Raw genomic sequence first — 18,287 nt, 5'->3', positions numbered from 1 at the left:
AAAAACAAAGTACTTCACAAATTGCTTTTGTTTTTCCTCACGAAATCTCAGGCTTTTCATAAGATGTTTTTTGAGGAATGGGTCATTAAATGTAAAGGTTTTTATAATACACTTTTTTGCACTAAAAAAGGGGACAAAAGGGGCCTTATTGTTATTTATAGGTAATTGTGCTTTACTATTACTTCGACCCACCTGAGATCAAATGTTAGCCTTGAACTAAAATGAGCTGCCATAGATTGACATCTTGAGTAAGCAGATACCGTAAACAACATTCTTTGAAATGTGGCAATTTAAAAACTATTGTCCTCAGGGTGGTATTGCTCAGTGGTAGAATTTCAAAATAACTTGGAAAGCATCTGGAAACATATGTCTTCAGTGAGCAAGGATTCTTTTAATTGGTAGACAGGAAACAACAATGAAAAAAAAAAAGTTTTCAAAAATGTTCACATACATACATGTGTACAGGGCATGGGATGAAAACCATATCCATGTAAAAAGGGTATGAAAATAACAGACCATTGCAGTGGAATATAAAATCACAGCAGTGTAATGCATTTGAAAATTCTTCCAACAGCATTTACAGCATGCAAATCCAGTGCTTTAATCCTGGTGAGTCACACTGTGAGGGATCTTTTTTGCTTTGACATTTGTTGCTGGTTAAACTTAACATTTAACCATTAGACGCCAGTTGAATGCACCCTCATTATGCTTTGACATAAGGCATGACTCATCTGTGGTTGCACCTTCATTTAGCTTTAGGGGAAGAAAAAGGCATGACTCAACTGATGTTTCTGCTTGTAAGTCAAGATAGCAAGACCTCTGTCCACTCTTGTTGCATATCAGGAGGTACAATGAAGTGTAATGGTGTGGCTACACTAAAACTCCAGGGGCTGTATCTTGAGGGCCAAGAGGCATTTATATTCTTTTGATTGCTGCGGTAGTAATATTCATGTCCAGCACCCACACTGTGTTAGCATAATTGTGCCTACCTCAGCACTCGTGGGTGTGTATGACTGAAAAATCAGTCATAGTCAGCAGCATTGGGAGTGGTTTGATATCTTGAGACACTATAACGTGGTTGGGAAATTAAAAAAAGAAATAGTATTCTACTCTGTATGCCATGTTGCAGTTGAAAATGTTCACACAATTCAACCAAACACCTCCCTGTTTTTTTGCAAATGTGGCAAATTAGGGCAACTTTCCCCAATTGAAACCCTTTCGTTTGCATGTCTTGACATTTACCTCCTAGACCCCCTTCTTTAATATTGAAAACATGGCCTCCTTTAGGAATGCACATCAGTACAATCATGAATGTTGTAAAACTGTTGTTGCAAAATGGTCCGAGGAAAAAGCAAAGGCTGCAACTTGAGATATAACATTCCAAATAGACAGAAAGCTGCCCTTATAAGAGGCCTTTTTCTGCTGTTGGGACTTAGTACGTTCCTGCTTTTCAAACAGGCTGTACTGAGACGTAAAGACTTGCTGTGACAGATGGGTTAACAGCACAAGCATCCTTGCAGCCTACACAAACAGTGCTGCCTCGTCCTGTCTGCTCCCTCTTTGCACAGATGTCAATTTGCCACTCTTGCTTCCTTTGCTGCCGACGCAGTGGTGACCATCTTCACCACTTTATTCCTCTAACAAAGCTTTCATATGAAATAACAAGACAAAACAACAGCTTAACAGACCAGTGTTTAACTGTCGCTACTACTGAGAGGATTTCTTTGCCATGAGCTCACCATGAAAATAGGTATCTGGAAATTAAGAATATTAACTTCCAGTTTGATTTAGTAAATCTGTATTCGATTTCTATGTCTTACCTTGTTCTAATCAAGCCTTGATGGACAACTATCATCTAAGTATGGCATGTTTCCTGTTATAGTTATCTCGTGTCTGTGCTTTGACAGCTCTACCAGGTACAGACTGAGAAGTCACTCCCAGTAACTCTATAGCATAGTGGGTCAACCTTTTCCCCACTTCCTTTCATTTTCTGCATTTCACAGTGGTCTGCAGGTGGTGGAAAAGCCCTCAATCCTCCATAAAGTCTCCCTTTTGACATCAAGCACTCAGCTGAGCTCGCAACCCTTTTTCTGAGCAGCACACCTAGATCTGCAATATCTCATAAAACAATTGGAAAACTGTCAGCTACCACCACTGTTTGCACCATAAAGGTGACAGAAGAAGATGACAAGGGGGGCTGGTAGCACAAGTCTGAGGGAAAAAGAGAGAGAGGAAAAAGATTGGATGGAAGGAAGAGAAGAGAAGAAACAAAAAAAAAATGATGAAAGATGAGAGAAAAATTTTGGGGAGATGACAAAAGTGTCGTGTGAAGCAGCAGAAGAGATGGAAAGATTCGTGTTTCTACCCTGTGAGAAGCAGCATGGGATCATTTGGGGAGCACTGAAGTTAGAACAAAGGAAACAGATGTAATTTCCTCCAAGCTCCTGCTGCAGGTGTTTATCACGAAAGGGCAGGCCTCGCTCATGTGTGAATGTGTGTCCCTGTGTGTGTGTGTTGTGAGCGGCACAGCAAGAGAGCTGGAAGAACTGAAAAGACAGCTTGACTGTGCAATGATTGTGGCTGCATATAAGATGATGTGATCTTCTCCAAGCGCTGTTATTATAACATCGCCTGTATACTCCTTCCTGCCCTCTCCAACCAATCACACCACACAGACACACACTCAGACATAGACAGACAAGCACAGGCTCTTAACTAAACACTTGAACAGTTGGAATGATGATTCTAAGATTGATGAGTGGCTCAAGTGCTGCACTTTCTTGCTATTCAGAAGGAAGGAATAATCTGTACTCTGTCTCTTTCCTGCTTTACTTTTTTCATGCAAACTTTATTATCACACGTAAAATATCACATTGTAGATCCTTGTTTATTGCCTTTTATGCTCTTTGATAACAAAATTCATTTTTCTTTGAAAGAGCTGTGAGGAGTTTTAAAGTAATTTTGAAAGGTTTCCTTCAACACATATGCCCGGTTGTAATCCACATTTTAAAATAAGATTATCAATACAAATGTAGGTCATTTCGAAATGCTACTTCTTGGCTTCCCAATTGGGTTAAGCAGGACCGGATTGACATACGTCACGTCAAGTCTATGACAACACTACGCCGGTTGACAAAGTTTGGGAGTGAGGAGAGAGATCTGTGTTTTTCTTTTCGGAAAACGATTTCTGTGATTAATTTTGTAGTGATGGTGGACACCAGAGCCTAACTGTCAGACAGAACATGGACTGAAGACCAAAAAAAAAAGCTTAACAGGAGAGTGACCAATCTTCATTTAATAATGATAAAAATAAAAAAAACACACCTTGTTAGAAGTCACATCTTCACGATAGTGTGTGTCCGAAGTTCAAAACAGAGCCTCCTCACAACATCTTTAAGTATGGTTAAACCGTGGGTGGAATTGTGTTTACAAACTTGCTTTCTTTTTAAGAAATTGTATCCCTTACAAACTATTTAATTCTGCAGTTCCTTTCAGTGTGTTTTACAGCCCTGCATGCTGACACAGGTGTGTTCACTTAGGGCTAATTAGACCACTCCTCAGGTTAAAGCACAGCTGAGCAGTGGCTCCTCCCATCAACTAATTAGACAAAGTGATTAGAAACACCTGCTGGTGTCATGGGTAGCTTTTTATTAGAGTAAAAACTTAAGACTTAAACTCGAGTCATTGCTAATCAAGAAAGTCTTAAACCAACTTATACAATTCTAAGACCTAAGGATACTTAACTCTCACTAATTGCCATCATGCTTTTAGAGGTATATTGACTTGAACAGCACTTTTTTGAGTCTTTCTGACTTCTCAAGGTACGTGGTTGGGTTTTGACAGTAGAGGGAAACGACGCATCCAACTACTGTTTTTTCAGTTTTTTTATGTTGGAGAGATTTGACTGGAGGCACAGCCTCACTGAAGCTTCAGGCGGCACATTTGCCAATCAAGTACAAAACATACATATTTACTTTCTTTTTTAAATTTCTGGATTCTTCAACTTTTCCTTTCATATTTTAATAGTAGATACCACATACTCCCAACTAACATAGAGGTTGTCATAATTGCTGTAAAAAGGAAGGAATACATCATTTCATTCCCACCCATTGTGAGATGTGAAGCCAGATGCCGCCCCGCTTTCTGCTGATTTATTGCACTTAGCCACCAAAGCATATTAAGACCTGGTAGGGCTATAGCACTGATGTCACACTGTCACCGTGCCCAAACATTCATTGAACTTCCTGTTGAATAAATGGTGAATATCCATCAGGCTGGTACAGTCCCCAGTAGAACAGATTGTTGTGATGGTTTGAGGCACATACACATGGCTATGAAAAGTTCAATGACTCATGGGTTATTGTTGTGCTGACGCTGTACAGAACAGTGCTGGGGCCTGTATTTGTCATAAGAGCTGTCAATCATGATGTCACATCCCATTTTCTTATCATCAAATGCCTAATCAAAAGTAAACTTTTCAGAAAAAAAGATTAGCAGTTGAACTTTAATCAGTATGATAAGAGGGGACTACACAAAAACCATTTTTGATCAAATTGGAATTGAATTTTTTTTTTTTGACCCTCATTTCAATTGTTAAGATGGGGTGGTCCATTAATTATACTGCAGCCTGTCATCAGATGGGGGGGGCTCTTAATCTTTTTCCCTTCATAGTGAACTCGTATGATTTTCATATCACAGGGCATTTTTAAAAAACAAAGCACATGTGGAAGTAGTAAAAGCCACAGTTTATCAAGTGTACACTAGAGGCCGGCTGCAGAAAGACTGAAAACCATAAACACACCAAGCAAAAATATCAAACATTAAACATCTTGGGCACTGAAAAGTCGATTTTTCCATTTGGCACATACTGTACAGGAATAACTTCTGTCTAACTCAGCAGTTTAAAAGATATCAAGATCACAAGTTGTCCAATTAGATGCACAGCTCATGTGACTGAGATCTGGCACCAAATGTGTTGGTTAGGAGATTCACAGCCCGCCTCTTGAGTTTGCAATTCCAATATGACTGCCACTGACAATAGGCTTCATTACTATGTACTGGGAACAGATGGATTACATCACAAAGAGTATGTGTTATATTCATGTGTTATACTCTCTATGATTGTTACAGGATTTACAGTACTGTGATGCATGTTGTCTCCATGTGACATGGCATTATATATCACAGACTTCTGATCTGAGCAGGGCTGGGCTGATCTTCAATATACTTGTCATGAAGTGGAATTTGACAAGGCCTATAGGAGATAATATCATTTGAAACAATAAAATCTCTTTTGCAGTTTCAGTGTACTGTAAAGATGACATTTTAAATCTGCAACCCTCTGGTGAATTCAGCTGACAGTTACAGGTAGTAGCATTTCCACCCCCCCTCCAGTCCCTTCCCTGTTCACAGATAAACCCTCTGGCATTATGTAGCTATTGTGGGTGTATTGCTGATATAATTGACAATGCTGGAAATGCCTTTTACACCATTATCTCAACATAATGTCTTGAGGAAAAGATACAGATTCCCTGACGCAGCAATAAGAGTGTCATCTCTGGCGTTCTCTTTGTCAGCGTGGGATGAGGTTTTTGCATTTTTGTCTTATCTGCAGTCACACTTTACTCCATGAAGCACTAATCTCACCATCTTACTCTTTCTCTCTGTCTCCTTGCTACTTCTAATGTTTCTATTCACCCACTCTCTGTCTTTTTGTAGGGGCCGGTGTGATCAACTTTGACGGACAGGGTGTCATCTCATATCGTTTTAAGGTACAGGCTAATTTACCCTATAAAACCACACATTGTTTAGGCTTTATGCAGATGTTAGATGTTGACAATCAACAAAAGCTCTGTCACAATGTGTTTTGATGGGAAAATACAGACATTTTTGTATTCCGTTAGAAAAGTTAAAAAGTTTTATCAAAGAAATCCATTACTTTTTCTACATTCCTCTGATTGAAAATGTGCTACCGATGGTGTTATATAACCATGTCTGTGTTCTTTTACATTTTCCCACCTCCCAGGTGAAGAAGATGAAGATAATTAAAGATGTGATCGCACTGAGGTTTAAAACGTCAGAGAGTGAAGGTGTGATTCTTCATGGGGAAGGCCAACAGGGAGACTACATAACTCTGGTGCTTCACGAGGCCAAGCTGCTGCTGAAGATAAACCTAGGTGAGCAACACAGGCAGGTCATTAATTTACACAAAGTAAAGGAAGCAAAGTGTCTTTCCTGCTGACCCTTCTGTTACTACCTGATTAGGGTATTGTGTTATCAATGGTGAAGTATTTAACTGAGAAGGTTTAAAATACTTGGTGAAAATGTTGTTCAACTTGAAATCAGGATCTTGCACTTTAGGAAAGAAAATATTCAAGTTATTTATCCAAGGCCAAGCTTTTCCATTTTTAGTTTCAATTATCTCAAGAATTCCGATCAATGAATGCTAGCACACTGCTTTTGTCATTCTTGCAGGACCTTGACTCGAGAAAAATACCACCATAATCAGTCTGAAAACAAGCCTAAATACAACCAAAAAGATCTAGTTTGCAGAGTTTCATACATCAATAAATAAGAAACAACCAGAGCGAGCAGCACTATGGGTTTGATAAGAACACTGCGAGAACTTAATGAGTGATAGTCTAATTTTCAGATATTTTCTGGTTACTTATCCATGATTTCAAACGAGGTAATCAGCACCTAAATTAGTTATTTCTTAATGCTGTTTCTCAGTTTTCATGGTCAGGTTGGATTTCTGAGAACATAAATCCGTTTATGTACCTTATGTTTGCTAACACCACGCCAAAGCTAGCAGTGAGAAGTGGGTTGACCAAGTGAGAAGCAGGAAAACATCTCTTGATCATCAAATACACTTTTTAACAGGAGTTTAAAACAAGAGTCAAAAGCAGTAACAGAACAAAGGGACAATGGCAGAAAGTATAATGTTCTTGTGGGTACAACTCAAATACTCAGCTCTGCTGCTCATCCCACATGTTTGCACTCCTCACAAATGTAGCACCAGTTTAAAGGGTAAATAACAGGTTTTCAAACAGTAAAAGATTTTCTGCTATCCATGTAAGCAGAGTGGATCTGCCAGAATTTCCCACTTCTTGCTACCCGAGGTGCCCACCCCCATTACTCCCTGCTTAAATTCCCACCTAGTTGCTCATTGTTGCCCATTACTGCTGAGCAAGATTGCAACTCCCTTCCATACACCCTCTGCGCTTGCTCCAAAAATATGTGCATGCATATTTTACCTATCTTTAATTAAAGCCTTCGACCCCTAATAGGTGGGAGGTAATAAAATATTTGTTCTTGGGTACTGTTCTGAAATAGATTTTGGCCCAGATTTGGGCATGCATCAGACTCATGTTGTGAGTGAAAACAAGCAAAAATTGAGCAGGATGGCGCCCTGCTCTGCCTCCCTGTTCATAACATGCGCTCTTTTCAAAATTTCGGCCACTCTGCTCCCTGCTTGCTCTGCTCCACTCACATGTCCTACTGCCAAAAAGGATTGTTACAACAAAAGAATTATTTACTAAACACAACACAACACAACACAAAACTGCTAGGGCACAACAATGCGTCTTACTTTTTGTGCTACGTTTATATTACCTTGTAGCTTTGCAATCTACAAAAAGTTGTCCTGAACAAAGAAAATCAGTGTTAAAAAAAAGATCTGCTCTCCGTGTATTTTCTCCCAACACAAATGAACGCCTTGGTAAGAATCAGGTCCTTATGACAACGGATGATAGTGTTCATAGTAAACAGTGTCATCTGATCAGAAAACAATTTCAACTCCAGCCACAGGTATCACTGTAAACAGCACTAAACAGATAGTTCTCACTGTACCTTTAGATCTATTTCTTTCATGAGGGTTGTGATTAATAAGAGAAATGTTAAATGTGGCACCTTTTATGCAAAACTGAAAAACTGTTGTGTGGAAGACTTTGCATAAATAGATACAGAAAGAACAAAATAATATTTCTGAGTCACTAAAATCAAACTAAACACACTAAAGACAGCTGAAACTGGAGTCATTTCCAAATTTCCAAGCATGTTAGTACTCTGAGACTTGTGATTATATGCTAATATCTGAAAATCATTAATTCATCAGATTTTAAACCATTTTTGAACAATCATCACATGGTGCTAAATTATAAGTGCCAGATATTTTTATTCTAATAACTATTCATGATATGCTCTCTACAGGCAGTAATCAGCACAGTTTTAAAGAGGGTCATACCTCTGTGACCACCGGCAGCCTCCTGGATGACAATCACTGGCACTCAGTGGTGCTTGAACGCTACCGTCGTAATGTCAACTTCACCTTGGATGGACACACTCAGCACTTCAGAACCAATGGGGAGTTCGACCAACTGGATTTGGACTATGAGGTGAGGAGCAAAGTGTACCTAGAATATTGAGAGGCACTGTTTTGTCACATTGACATGAATCAATGCAGTCGTGGTCAACTCGTAACTGCAAGGTGGCAGGGATGTGTCATGGTGACATTGTGTTATTAAAAAAAAAAAAACTCTGAACATGTGGTAACCAAATGATCGAACAGCTTTACTTAGAAGAGCAGGAGAATATTGTGATAAGCTCCTGGGAGAACATGTGAGACAGCAAATTTCTAAAATGTCAGCTTACTTTTTCAGCTGCCAGGATGCTTGTGTTTTGCAGCCTCTAACATGTGGAAATATAATAGTGTTCTGGAAACAAAACAAAAAATCTTCCATAACCTTTTAAAGGAATTTAATTTAAAAACCACAACATCTGTTTTGTGGATTCTTGGTCTAGAAATGTTTCATTGGATTTCAGAGCAGCAAAGGCTTTTTATGTTAAATAGTCAGGTGCAGTTTTGGGGTTAATGTTGCTCTGAAATTGAATTTGCATTTCCACCTGTTCCCACCATGCCTCATTGTAAAAACATGACAAATGTAATGAACGGCTGTCAACTGAGAGGGACATAAAAGAGGTCCTTGGGTACAACATTCTGCTCGCTGAAAAAAACAAAACTTTATTACAGATTTACGTGTCTCAAAGAATTTTTGAACAGATTTTAGCCTTGCTTCCAAACAGGTTTGGGAAAATCTGAGTAATGAATATTGCAGTTTATATTTAAGTGATAAAAATGGCAACCAGTTCTGTTTGTGTGTGTGTGTATTATATAGCCCTTTATTGGTTGAAACACATATAATCGGAAAGTCCTTGTTCAAAAAGGTATCATATTCACTTCAAAACATGTGCTTTTCTTGACATTGTATGTGAAAGTTTGACTAATGTGATGATTTTGGGTGCTGTGTCATCTGCTGCCTAGGTCTGCTGTATTTTATCAAGTTCAAAGTCATTGCTGTTGTTCGCCGCTAGATTTTACAGTACTTAATGCTCCTATTTCCAGATAAAGTTTATGAAGATGCAGATTTCCCTTTCCAGAAGGACAGCACTAAAACTACCAAATAGTTTTCAAACTGTTATATTGCACTGCTTGATCGGCAAGGCGACCCACCGAACCACGAACCTCAGAGAGAAGTCAGATTACTGTTTATAGAAAGATGAGAAACACTTGACCCCAAAAGTAGTGACCAGCAGGAGGTCACTGTCAAAGCATCCTGAACTTCTCGAAAGCCCTGTTTCCACCAAGCAGTGCGGTATGGATCAGAACAGTTTGGTGGGGATCGGATTGGTAAAGCCTAATCCTGTTTGTATTTTCCACAGCCAGCCGTGCCCTTCTTGGTTGTTTGCGTTAGCTGGATGCTAATAGCAGCATCACTCACATAATAACGCAACCCCATAGCAGTGTGACACAGCATACCCTGCTAATGAATTCAGTGAAGAAGAAACATGCAACAGAGCACACAAAGACAATGATGAAAGACATCCAGTGATTTATCTTCTTTGTGACTGCCATGTGGATCTTTGTTCCACTTTCTGGGGTCGTCTCTGTATGTCTGGCACCTCAACAGAAGGGTACCAAAATCTGAGACGGTAGGGGTTGGTAATCTGGGGACCTGGCCCGGTTTTAGTCAAGGGAAACCCCACAGAACGCGTGCTGTACCAAAACAAACTGAACTGAACCCCTTGGTAGAGACAAGGATAAAAATCTTATGAATGCCACAAAGTGCATTTGTCTTGAGGAGCATTTTCTAAATATTTTCAGAATGAATGACCATCCCTTTGAGAAGTGAGGCATTTCTGCACTTCCAATCCTTTTTAAGAATCTTATAAAATTTCAATACATTATACATATATTGTATTATATTGTATTATAATACACTAAATAATATTATATTATATTATATTATATTATATTATATTGTATTATATTATATTATATTATATTGTATTATATTATATTATATTATATTATTTTATATTATATTATATTATATTATATTATATTATATTATATTATATTATATTATATTATATTATATTATATTATATTATATTATATTATACAATATTATATCATATTATATCATATTATACAATATTATTTTATATTATATTATATTATATTATATTATATTATATTATTATAGGATTTCTAATTTTCATAAGATTTAAACCATGCACATAAAAAGTAACACAATAAGCTTGAAATATTTTTCTTTGCATGTTATTAATATGGAGTATTAAAACAAGGCCTAATTTATTAAAGAATAGAGACAAATGTTCTCAATTTTCTCATTGACTGAGATGTATCTGAATCTACTTGCCCCCAGGTCAACTTGTTAGTATAACTTGCAGGTGCATGCTGGGTTGTAAGTGGAGAAGAAGAAACTAATAGAGAGATCACAGAAGCCAACTGCAAATCTACTCTTTCAAAAACATTAAAAAGCTGCGCCAGATAATTGTTGCAAAGTGGGAAATTTGCAATGCTGCGTGTTACTGTGTAGCTTCACTGACTGGCTGAGTTTGCTTACAGGCTTTGTTTCATTAAAATTTGAGCTGTAGTGTATTTGTATTTTGAGGCTTAATGACGGGGGTGAACTCTCATCATCTAGGAACATGAGAGAACTCTGCGTGAGGAGCCCTGGGCAGTCCTCATGTTGTGCACAAAATACTAAATCTGATATCATGAACTGTTCTCAGATAAAGTCTGAACTCTCCCACTTTGCCTGGAGTCTCAACAGGGCTGTGTAAGGATTTAAAACACTTTCTCATCTTTATCAATTAATAATGTCTCAGTGATGCTGTTTGTTTTTCTCAGACTGGGTTCCTATCCTTAAGAGATTTTCAACAATGTTATAAGCATCTGTTCTTCACTGGTAAAAGCTTGGATTTCTCTCTCTGTACAGTGCATTGATACCACACAGGAAATTAGATATTGGTTTTACACTCTGCTATAATCCTAATCCATAAAAGTCCCATAATTACTGCTGGTAATGGAATGTAAAAAGTTCAGCTAATAACACTTAAATCAGGAAATTGATCCAGGAACGCGTAATACGCATGAAATGCACTTATGCATTAGAGTGTGTGTGCCCTCTTGTGCAGCTGCTCACACGTTTGTGTGTTTATTGATATGCTTCAAGCTCGTGACCTTTCACAGGCTTGCTGATATGGCTGATCTGTTCCAGTGTTAAGTAGGATACTGAGAAATGGGCCAAGACAATCCACAGTCCAATTAAAGTGAAGCTGTTGAATTAAGGGATCTTCAGGGAAATCTATACAACCAGGGTTTTTGTGTGTTTGTGTGTGTGTGTCTGTTTTTGTGTGTTGTGTCTATGGTGAGCCCTGAACAGATCCCACTTGTGTTACTGCCTGAATGAGTCTGGCTAAAGATAGACAAATTGTGACCAGCTTTTACTCTTCGTGTACTTCATCTGGACTGCACACTCTATCTTGCAGTTGTGTGTTTTTGTGTAGTGTGTGTGTGCTTCTGTATGTTTTCCTGCTTCCATTTAATCCTGTAGACTAAATATCCGGGTGCAATTGTGTCTACCCTTGGCAGTAATTACTAAGACTACTGGAGCGTCACCATAGACAGATACAAACACACACGCACACAGGCACACACATTTACAGATAGACACATATCGACTAGTAATTGCACACCACTCTCCATCATTTCAGCCTCTCTCAGAGCTTACAGCTACTGTATGTCTGGAAGAACAAAAACACATACAGCCGGAGGAAAAATATGAGCATTTCCATCAGCTCTGTGTCCTTCAGCTCTTCCCACCAGATGCTTCTTTATTAGTCTCCGTCTCCTCGCTTCAGTTCTCCTTTCATCACATCTGTTCGCCACAAAATACGAACCTTCTTCCTTTAATGCCATCTCCCAGTACTCACATTATGGAAGTCCTGACAGTTTTCATAGTTAAACCTGCAGCAAAGTTTCAGCTATGACAATAAATTAGTGATCTTATGATTTGAATTCATTAAATTCTCTCTTAACAAGAAAACAATATGTTAATGCCACAGTTAGCCTGCCTATATGATACATGGTGGAAGTTTAATTAAGTATGACAGTAACAGTATAGAAAAGTGATGATATAAAGGCCAAAAAGTTTCAAATTCAAAGTAATAATCTGTTGTGATACGTTGTATTGCTTAATGCTAGAAAGAAAATACAGAATCAGGGAACCAGGGCTTGTGCGCAAGTACAGCCTCTAGTGATGAAAACAGATAATTTGTACGGTGAAATGGCATAAAAAAAACAATGGACAGTATGCACCAAACAGTGCCACTACAGGCACTAACAGTGGCAGACATCATGCTAAAGTGTTGCCCAAGAGGCAACATTTGGTTTCGAAAAATTAAGCCTATGCAAAAGCGCTAAAAGTTGGGTTAGGGTTAGGCTTCAGAAAGACCAGAAACTTTGTACATGCCAAGCTAAAGCAACAGACCTTCAGAGCATTAAAAAGGCTATTGACACCCCCATCACACTGTATGGGGGGATAATGTTTTTCTAACTTGTTGGTTTAGAAGATTTAGGATTATCTTATTGTCCAAGAGGCACAGCTTAGTTCTCATGACTGACTTTAACTGTTAGAAAGGAAGCTCAAAGCCCGCGTTAAATCCGTATGTTATACAGTCTATGGTGTCATCGTTTAAGACAAAATGTGCAAAGAGAACAGATATTTAGAAATTGAATAAATAGTTTGGAAAAGTATGATAATGTCATGATATACAGCAAACACAGATTTAGGAGACACAGAGTACATGTGCAATTCAAATTTGTTGGGATTTTTCAGGAAGTTCCACTGACATATGAAGCTCTGCACCTGCCTCGCTTTCACGGTGTAATGAGTTAACTGTTTAACTATTTGAGAATATACAATGAAACAACCCTGAAAGAAGACAACCTCAGGACTACTTTTTTACTAGTGTTTTTTGTTGTTTCAAGTGTTGATTCAAGCCTCTTATTCAAAGCTCTCAAGTGGCATTTTAAGGTCCATATTCTCAGGCTAATAACAATACTCATGCATCTATGTGACTTTCCAGAGCAAATAAGACCAGAATTAACAAGACGATTTGTTATATTGCTATATTGTGATTCATTGCGTTTCAAACTTCTGCATAAGGGAAATATAATAGTTTATTTTACTTTTTCTTTTGCCACAGCAGAGCTCAAGGAGCGGTGTGTGTGTGTGTGTGTGTGTGTGTGTGTGTGTGTGTGTGTGTGTGTGTGTGTGTGTGTGTGTGTGTGTGTGTGTGTGTGTGTGTGTGTGTGTGTGTGTGTGTGTGTGTGTACAACATGGCTAAAAGCAATAAAAGTTATTACCTCATATTCCTTATAGGTGTACACAGCCTTGGCCAATGAGCAGTGCTAAGATGAAAAATTCCAATAATTTACACTATTTGTGTGTCTTTCTGCAGTTTTTAAACCCCAGAAAGAAAGGGATATTATCTGTTAACCATTCCTTTTTTTTTAATCTTTATACCCTTTTTTCTCCTCTAGTTGAGTTTTGGTGGGATGCCATACAGTGGAAAGCCATTAGGAGGAGGAGGAAGTAAGAACTTTAAAGGCTGCATGGAAAGCATCAACTACAATGGAGACAACATCACAGACCTGGCTCGCCGGAAGAAACTTGACACCTCCAGCTTTGTGAGTTAGAAATGCAAACACACATACATATATGCAGGACATAACCATAAACATAAACAACTCAGCTGCTTATAACAACCTGCATCTAAAGGCAGCTGTACACTGAATGTGCCCATTATTGGCACACTACCTCAGTATGTGACCTGAGTAAGGGGGTAAATTACTCACCGTACCGAAACAGTCGAACAGATTCATAATTAATTAGATACATCTGACCCACCAGTGGCCTCTGTGTGTGTTTGCCTCCTGTCTTTGTGCTGCCTATTGATATTTCATTGCTAACTGCAGAGATATGGTTTAACCTCAGAGATGGAGAATACCTGCTTTCTGTTTATCACAGCAAAGAAGGAAACATTCAATGCTCTGCCGTCCTTCATCGCACAGCATTCTTGGTCATGCATGCTACTTACTTTTTCAAGTTAGAAGAGAAAAGCCTTTGATAGAGCATAAAGTCTCGAGGCATTAATTTTCACCCCTCTCATATTCTGTCTGAACAGTGGACACCCAGCGTATCATCTCAGATCTCTGGTGAACTGAGTGAACAAATGAAGGCTCTAATGGAGTTCATTAAAACCTTACCTCTACGTCTCTCTAATGACTCACACAACCATTCATTTCTAATCAAAGAAGATCTGCTCGTATGTTTCAAGCACACACACTCACACACACATAAAGGGAGAAGCAATCAGGAATAATCCATTGTCAGTAAGGCAGCTCAGAGTATGGTGTTTGCTAATGATTTGATTACCAGCACAAGGTTGGAGGAGCTCAATGGTAATTAGTGCCTGAGCTTCACAGTAGTGTTTGTTTATTTGTTTGCCTCCAGCTCTAAAACAGCACCCTGAGTTGCTGTTCAGCCCTGGCTTTTCAAAGACACAGTGGGACAAAAAGTGACATTTTTTTGATGAGCATAAGCAAGATCTTTTAATCAAGCTTTAGTCAAGAGCAAGTGAAGGTAAACTCAACCTAAAGTAGGCTTCTATCAAAGTGGGAAAAAAAACATGGTTTTTGAAGTGTTAGGACTTTTAAAACTTCTTTGTGGAGTCAAAAGAGAAGCTCTATTTATTATTTTTTTTACTTTTTACTTTTTTTCAGCCCATTGAATCTTCTGTCATGTGTCTCTCATTTCTATCTTTCCAGCGTAACTTGACCTTCTCCTGCGTGGAGACCCACACCTTCCCCGTCTTTTTTAACGCCACCAGCTTCCTCCAGCTGCCAGGCCGAGCCAATCACAACACGATATCGGTCAGCTTTCAGTTCAGAACGTGGAACCCAGACGGGCTCCTGCTCTTCAGTAATCTGGATGATGGCACACTGGAGATCTCCCTGGAGGAAAGCAAGGTGGTGGTTCATATCAATGTGACGAAGGGGAAAATCAATAACCGGGTGGACTTATCATTGGGTGAGTTTGTCTACTTACCCTTACTGAACTTTTCTTCTTTTCTTTTTTGATTCAGTCACCATTTTACTTCTCCTGTTATATATCATGAGATAAGTAGTTATTTGATGCTTTGCAAGTCATGACCTATCTCTACTGGCTAGTTGGCTTTCACCAGCGTGTTGCTCTTACTGCAGCCATAGACTGTATATAACATGGACGTAATTTTGCCGATGTCACCTGTCTGTTTCTGAAACCGGAAATAAAGCATATCGGCTATAGCGGCCATATTGGTAGTGGCAAGGGCTTCGCCTACAGCTATAGGGTGCCTGTCAGTCACATGACTCTCAGCTGTGCCTCTTGTTGGGGGAGCTCGTGATCTTAATATCCTCTGAACAGACGTGTTAGAAAAAAATCCCCCCCCCGTACAGTCGGTGCCTGTAGTAATATTAGCGACTCAGACTGGAGATGTTTTTTGAACAAGGCTGCAAATAGGTTAATTTCTGCTTTGAAAATGGCTTCTTTTGGCTCGTTGTGTATGTGACTTCCAGTACTTCAGGAGCCAGCCTCAAGCGAACACTTGAGAAACAGCAGATTTTAGCACTTCTGCATTGTCTCATATTCTTAGACCGGAGGTTTCCGCTTGACTGCAGCTCATGTCAGAGTAAGTGACAGATAAAAGCGAGGTAACCTATATCACCCCTAAAAAGGTTTCTTGACAGATTGTAGACTTTATGGTTAATGTTTGAAAGGCCACTCCAGTCTGAAGGAAACGCTGAACTATAGTGACAGGACCTCTTCCAATGTTTACAATAACTGTCTAAGTATTATAATTCATTCTTGCGATTTTTTTTTCTACGGTAATATGGAGGTAAGATTCTGATGTCATGACGGTCCCAATATACACTCATATATATGGTTGGTTAAAGGGCAGTATTGGCAATCAGCTTTTATCTGACAACAATAAAGCCAATGGGAGTAAGGGTGAACTTTCTGGGCTGTCTGGTGTATCCTCCAATTACCAGTAAACAACTTCCAGCCAAAGGCAGCGAGTGAGGCAGGGAATTGGGAAGACCGATGTCTGACCAACAATCATACTTTTTTATTAATCGCTCCAGATCCACAGAGGATAGGCACTCGGAAAGAGCTGATTACAGTTTAAGTGTGTGTGTGTGTGTGTGTGTGTGTGTGTGTGTGTGTGTGTGTGTGTGTGTGTGTGTGTGTGTGTGTGTGTGTGTGTGTGTGTAGCTCACATCACTTTCCTGATGTTTACCTTCTGTCAGGGTAATACTACCATACCCAGTGTTCCATGTACTAACACTAAAAGCAGGCCGGTAGAGAAACTGAACCACCGATAACTGCACATTTATCACGCTGTCTATCAATCCATCTCCTCTGCTCTGATTTAGAACTGTGGGTACACTGAACCCACTCACACACACACACACACAGGCTTACACACATACACATAGACATACTGTAATTATCCACACTCCTGGGAAAAATGCCCACTCCTTATCTGTGAGGTTTGGGACTTCCAGTAATCAAATCCAGTAAGACAGCAGATTATTAAAACACAGACCAGCATTTCTCATATGATGCGTGCAGAACTTGCACACTGCAGACATGACTAAGTAATCCAACAGTTTTCTTTTGTTCTCAGTCAAACTTCATTTTTAAATGCATCGCTAAAAAACACACATTGAGTGATAGACAACGCAAAGTGAGGGCTCACAGCAGCAAAATTAACACTGTCTGACCATAATGCAACAATAAACAACGTGCCATCTCAGCATGCTCACAAAGTAATGATGTTGTGTTTTGAAAATGTCAGCATGTCAATGTTGTTAGCTGAAATAAACACCAGGTAGCTCAAACTTGCAAAAAGCATGTGACAGCCTGTGATTGGCGGGATGTTAACTGATATGGTGCTGTGCAGCTGGGTCAGGATGCAATAGGCTACATGGATTTAATCATTGTCAGAGGCAACACACACAGGCACTCACTACTGCAGGCGTTTTCAAATTACACACAATCAAAAGTTTGATAAACCATCATGATCAAAAAAGTTAGGGAATTTTTTTTTTTCTTGTTCGATCAAAGTTCTCTCTGCTTTAGCGGAGGAGGCAAGCTTAACCAGAGACAGTCACAGGAAGAACCCTGAAAGTTTCTGGCTGTACCCAAAAAAGGGTGCTGACATATGATCCACTCACAAACACACACTGATTATTCTCTTCTTGTACAAATACTGTAGAGATTTGCCACCAGGTATGTTATTTAAATTACACTTGAACTCAGTTGCGTTGTATGCGTTAAATTTTGTTGTTTCAAGAGTTTGTTGCAGTATGAGATGAAACAATATTGGGAAACTTAGAAAAGTGATAAAAACTTTGTATTGACTCACTGTTAAAGTTTGACTGTTGCTTTTATTTCATGAACTTGATTTCACCATCCAGAATACAAATTAAGCTGCTTTATATGACACAGTTTGTTTCTTTCTGTGTGAAAATTTCCATTGCCTGCAACTAAGTCTACAACATGAAACAGACTAAGCCACAACCACTTGATGATGCAGGTGCCAGTGACCTGCTGGTTACCTGAGTTGTGGAGAACTTTTGCTCCACGAGATTAAACTAGAAAAGCAGTCAGAGAACGCAGACCTCCGCCAAGCATACTGTGATTGTCATGCAACACTTTACGCTTACTTTAATGTTATACTCCCTTTCAGCAGACTGTGTGCTACTGCTTTGAAGGCCTGTCAGGGGCAGAGCTATGTACAGACAGACCTTGGTGTTTCGGGCCTGGTCCTCTAATGTCTCAGGAAGCAGTTTGGAGACCCTCAACAGA

The 18,287-nt window shown here is 39.2% G+C and overlaps 1 protein-coding gene across 1 annotated transcript in view; it reads left to right on the top strand.

Moving 5' to 3' along the window:
• Nucleotides 1–18,287, top strand: part of cntnap2a (contactin associated protein 2a) — a 533,013-nt gene that overhangs the window by 296,873 nt on the left and 217,853 nt on the right. Inside the window, exons 5-9 of the mRNA XM_074693022.1 lie at nt 5,719–5,771; nt 6,026–6,176; nt 8,212–8,396; nt 13,916–14,062; nt 15,203–15,464. Of these exons, the coding sequence (XP_074549123.1) occupies nt 5,719–5,771; nt 6,026–6,176; nt 8,212–8,396; nt 13,916–14,062; nt 15,203–15,464 (798 nt within the window). The remainder of the gene's footprint in view (nt 1–5,718; nt 5,772–6,025; nt 6,177–8,211; nt 8,397–13,915; nt 14,063–15,202; nt 15,465–18,287) is intronic.

The sequence above is a fragment of the Halichoeres trimaculatus genome, unplaced genomic scaffold, assembly GCF_033239565.1.
Source record: "Halichoeres trimaculatus isolate MK-OKI-2021-1 unplaced genomic scaffold, fHalTri1.1 fHalTri1_scaffold_18, whole genome shotgun sequence".
In the NCBI taxonomy this organism is placed as follows: domain Eukaryota; kingdom Metazoa; phylum Chordata; class Actinopteri; order Labriformes; family Labridae; genus Halichoeres; species Halichoeres trimaculatus.
The sequence above is the reverse complement of the archived record's forward strand: the minus strand, read 5'-3'. Positions and strand labels throughout refer to the sequence as shown.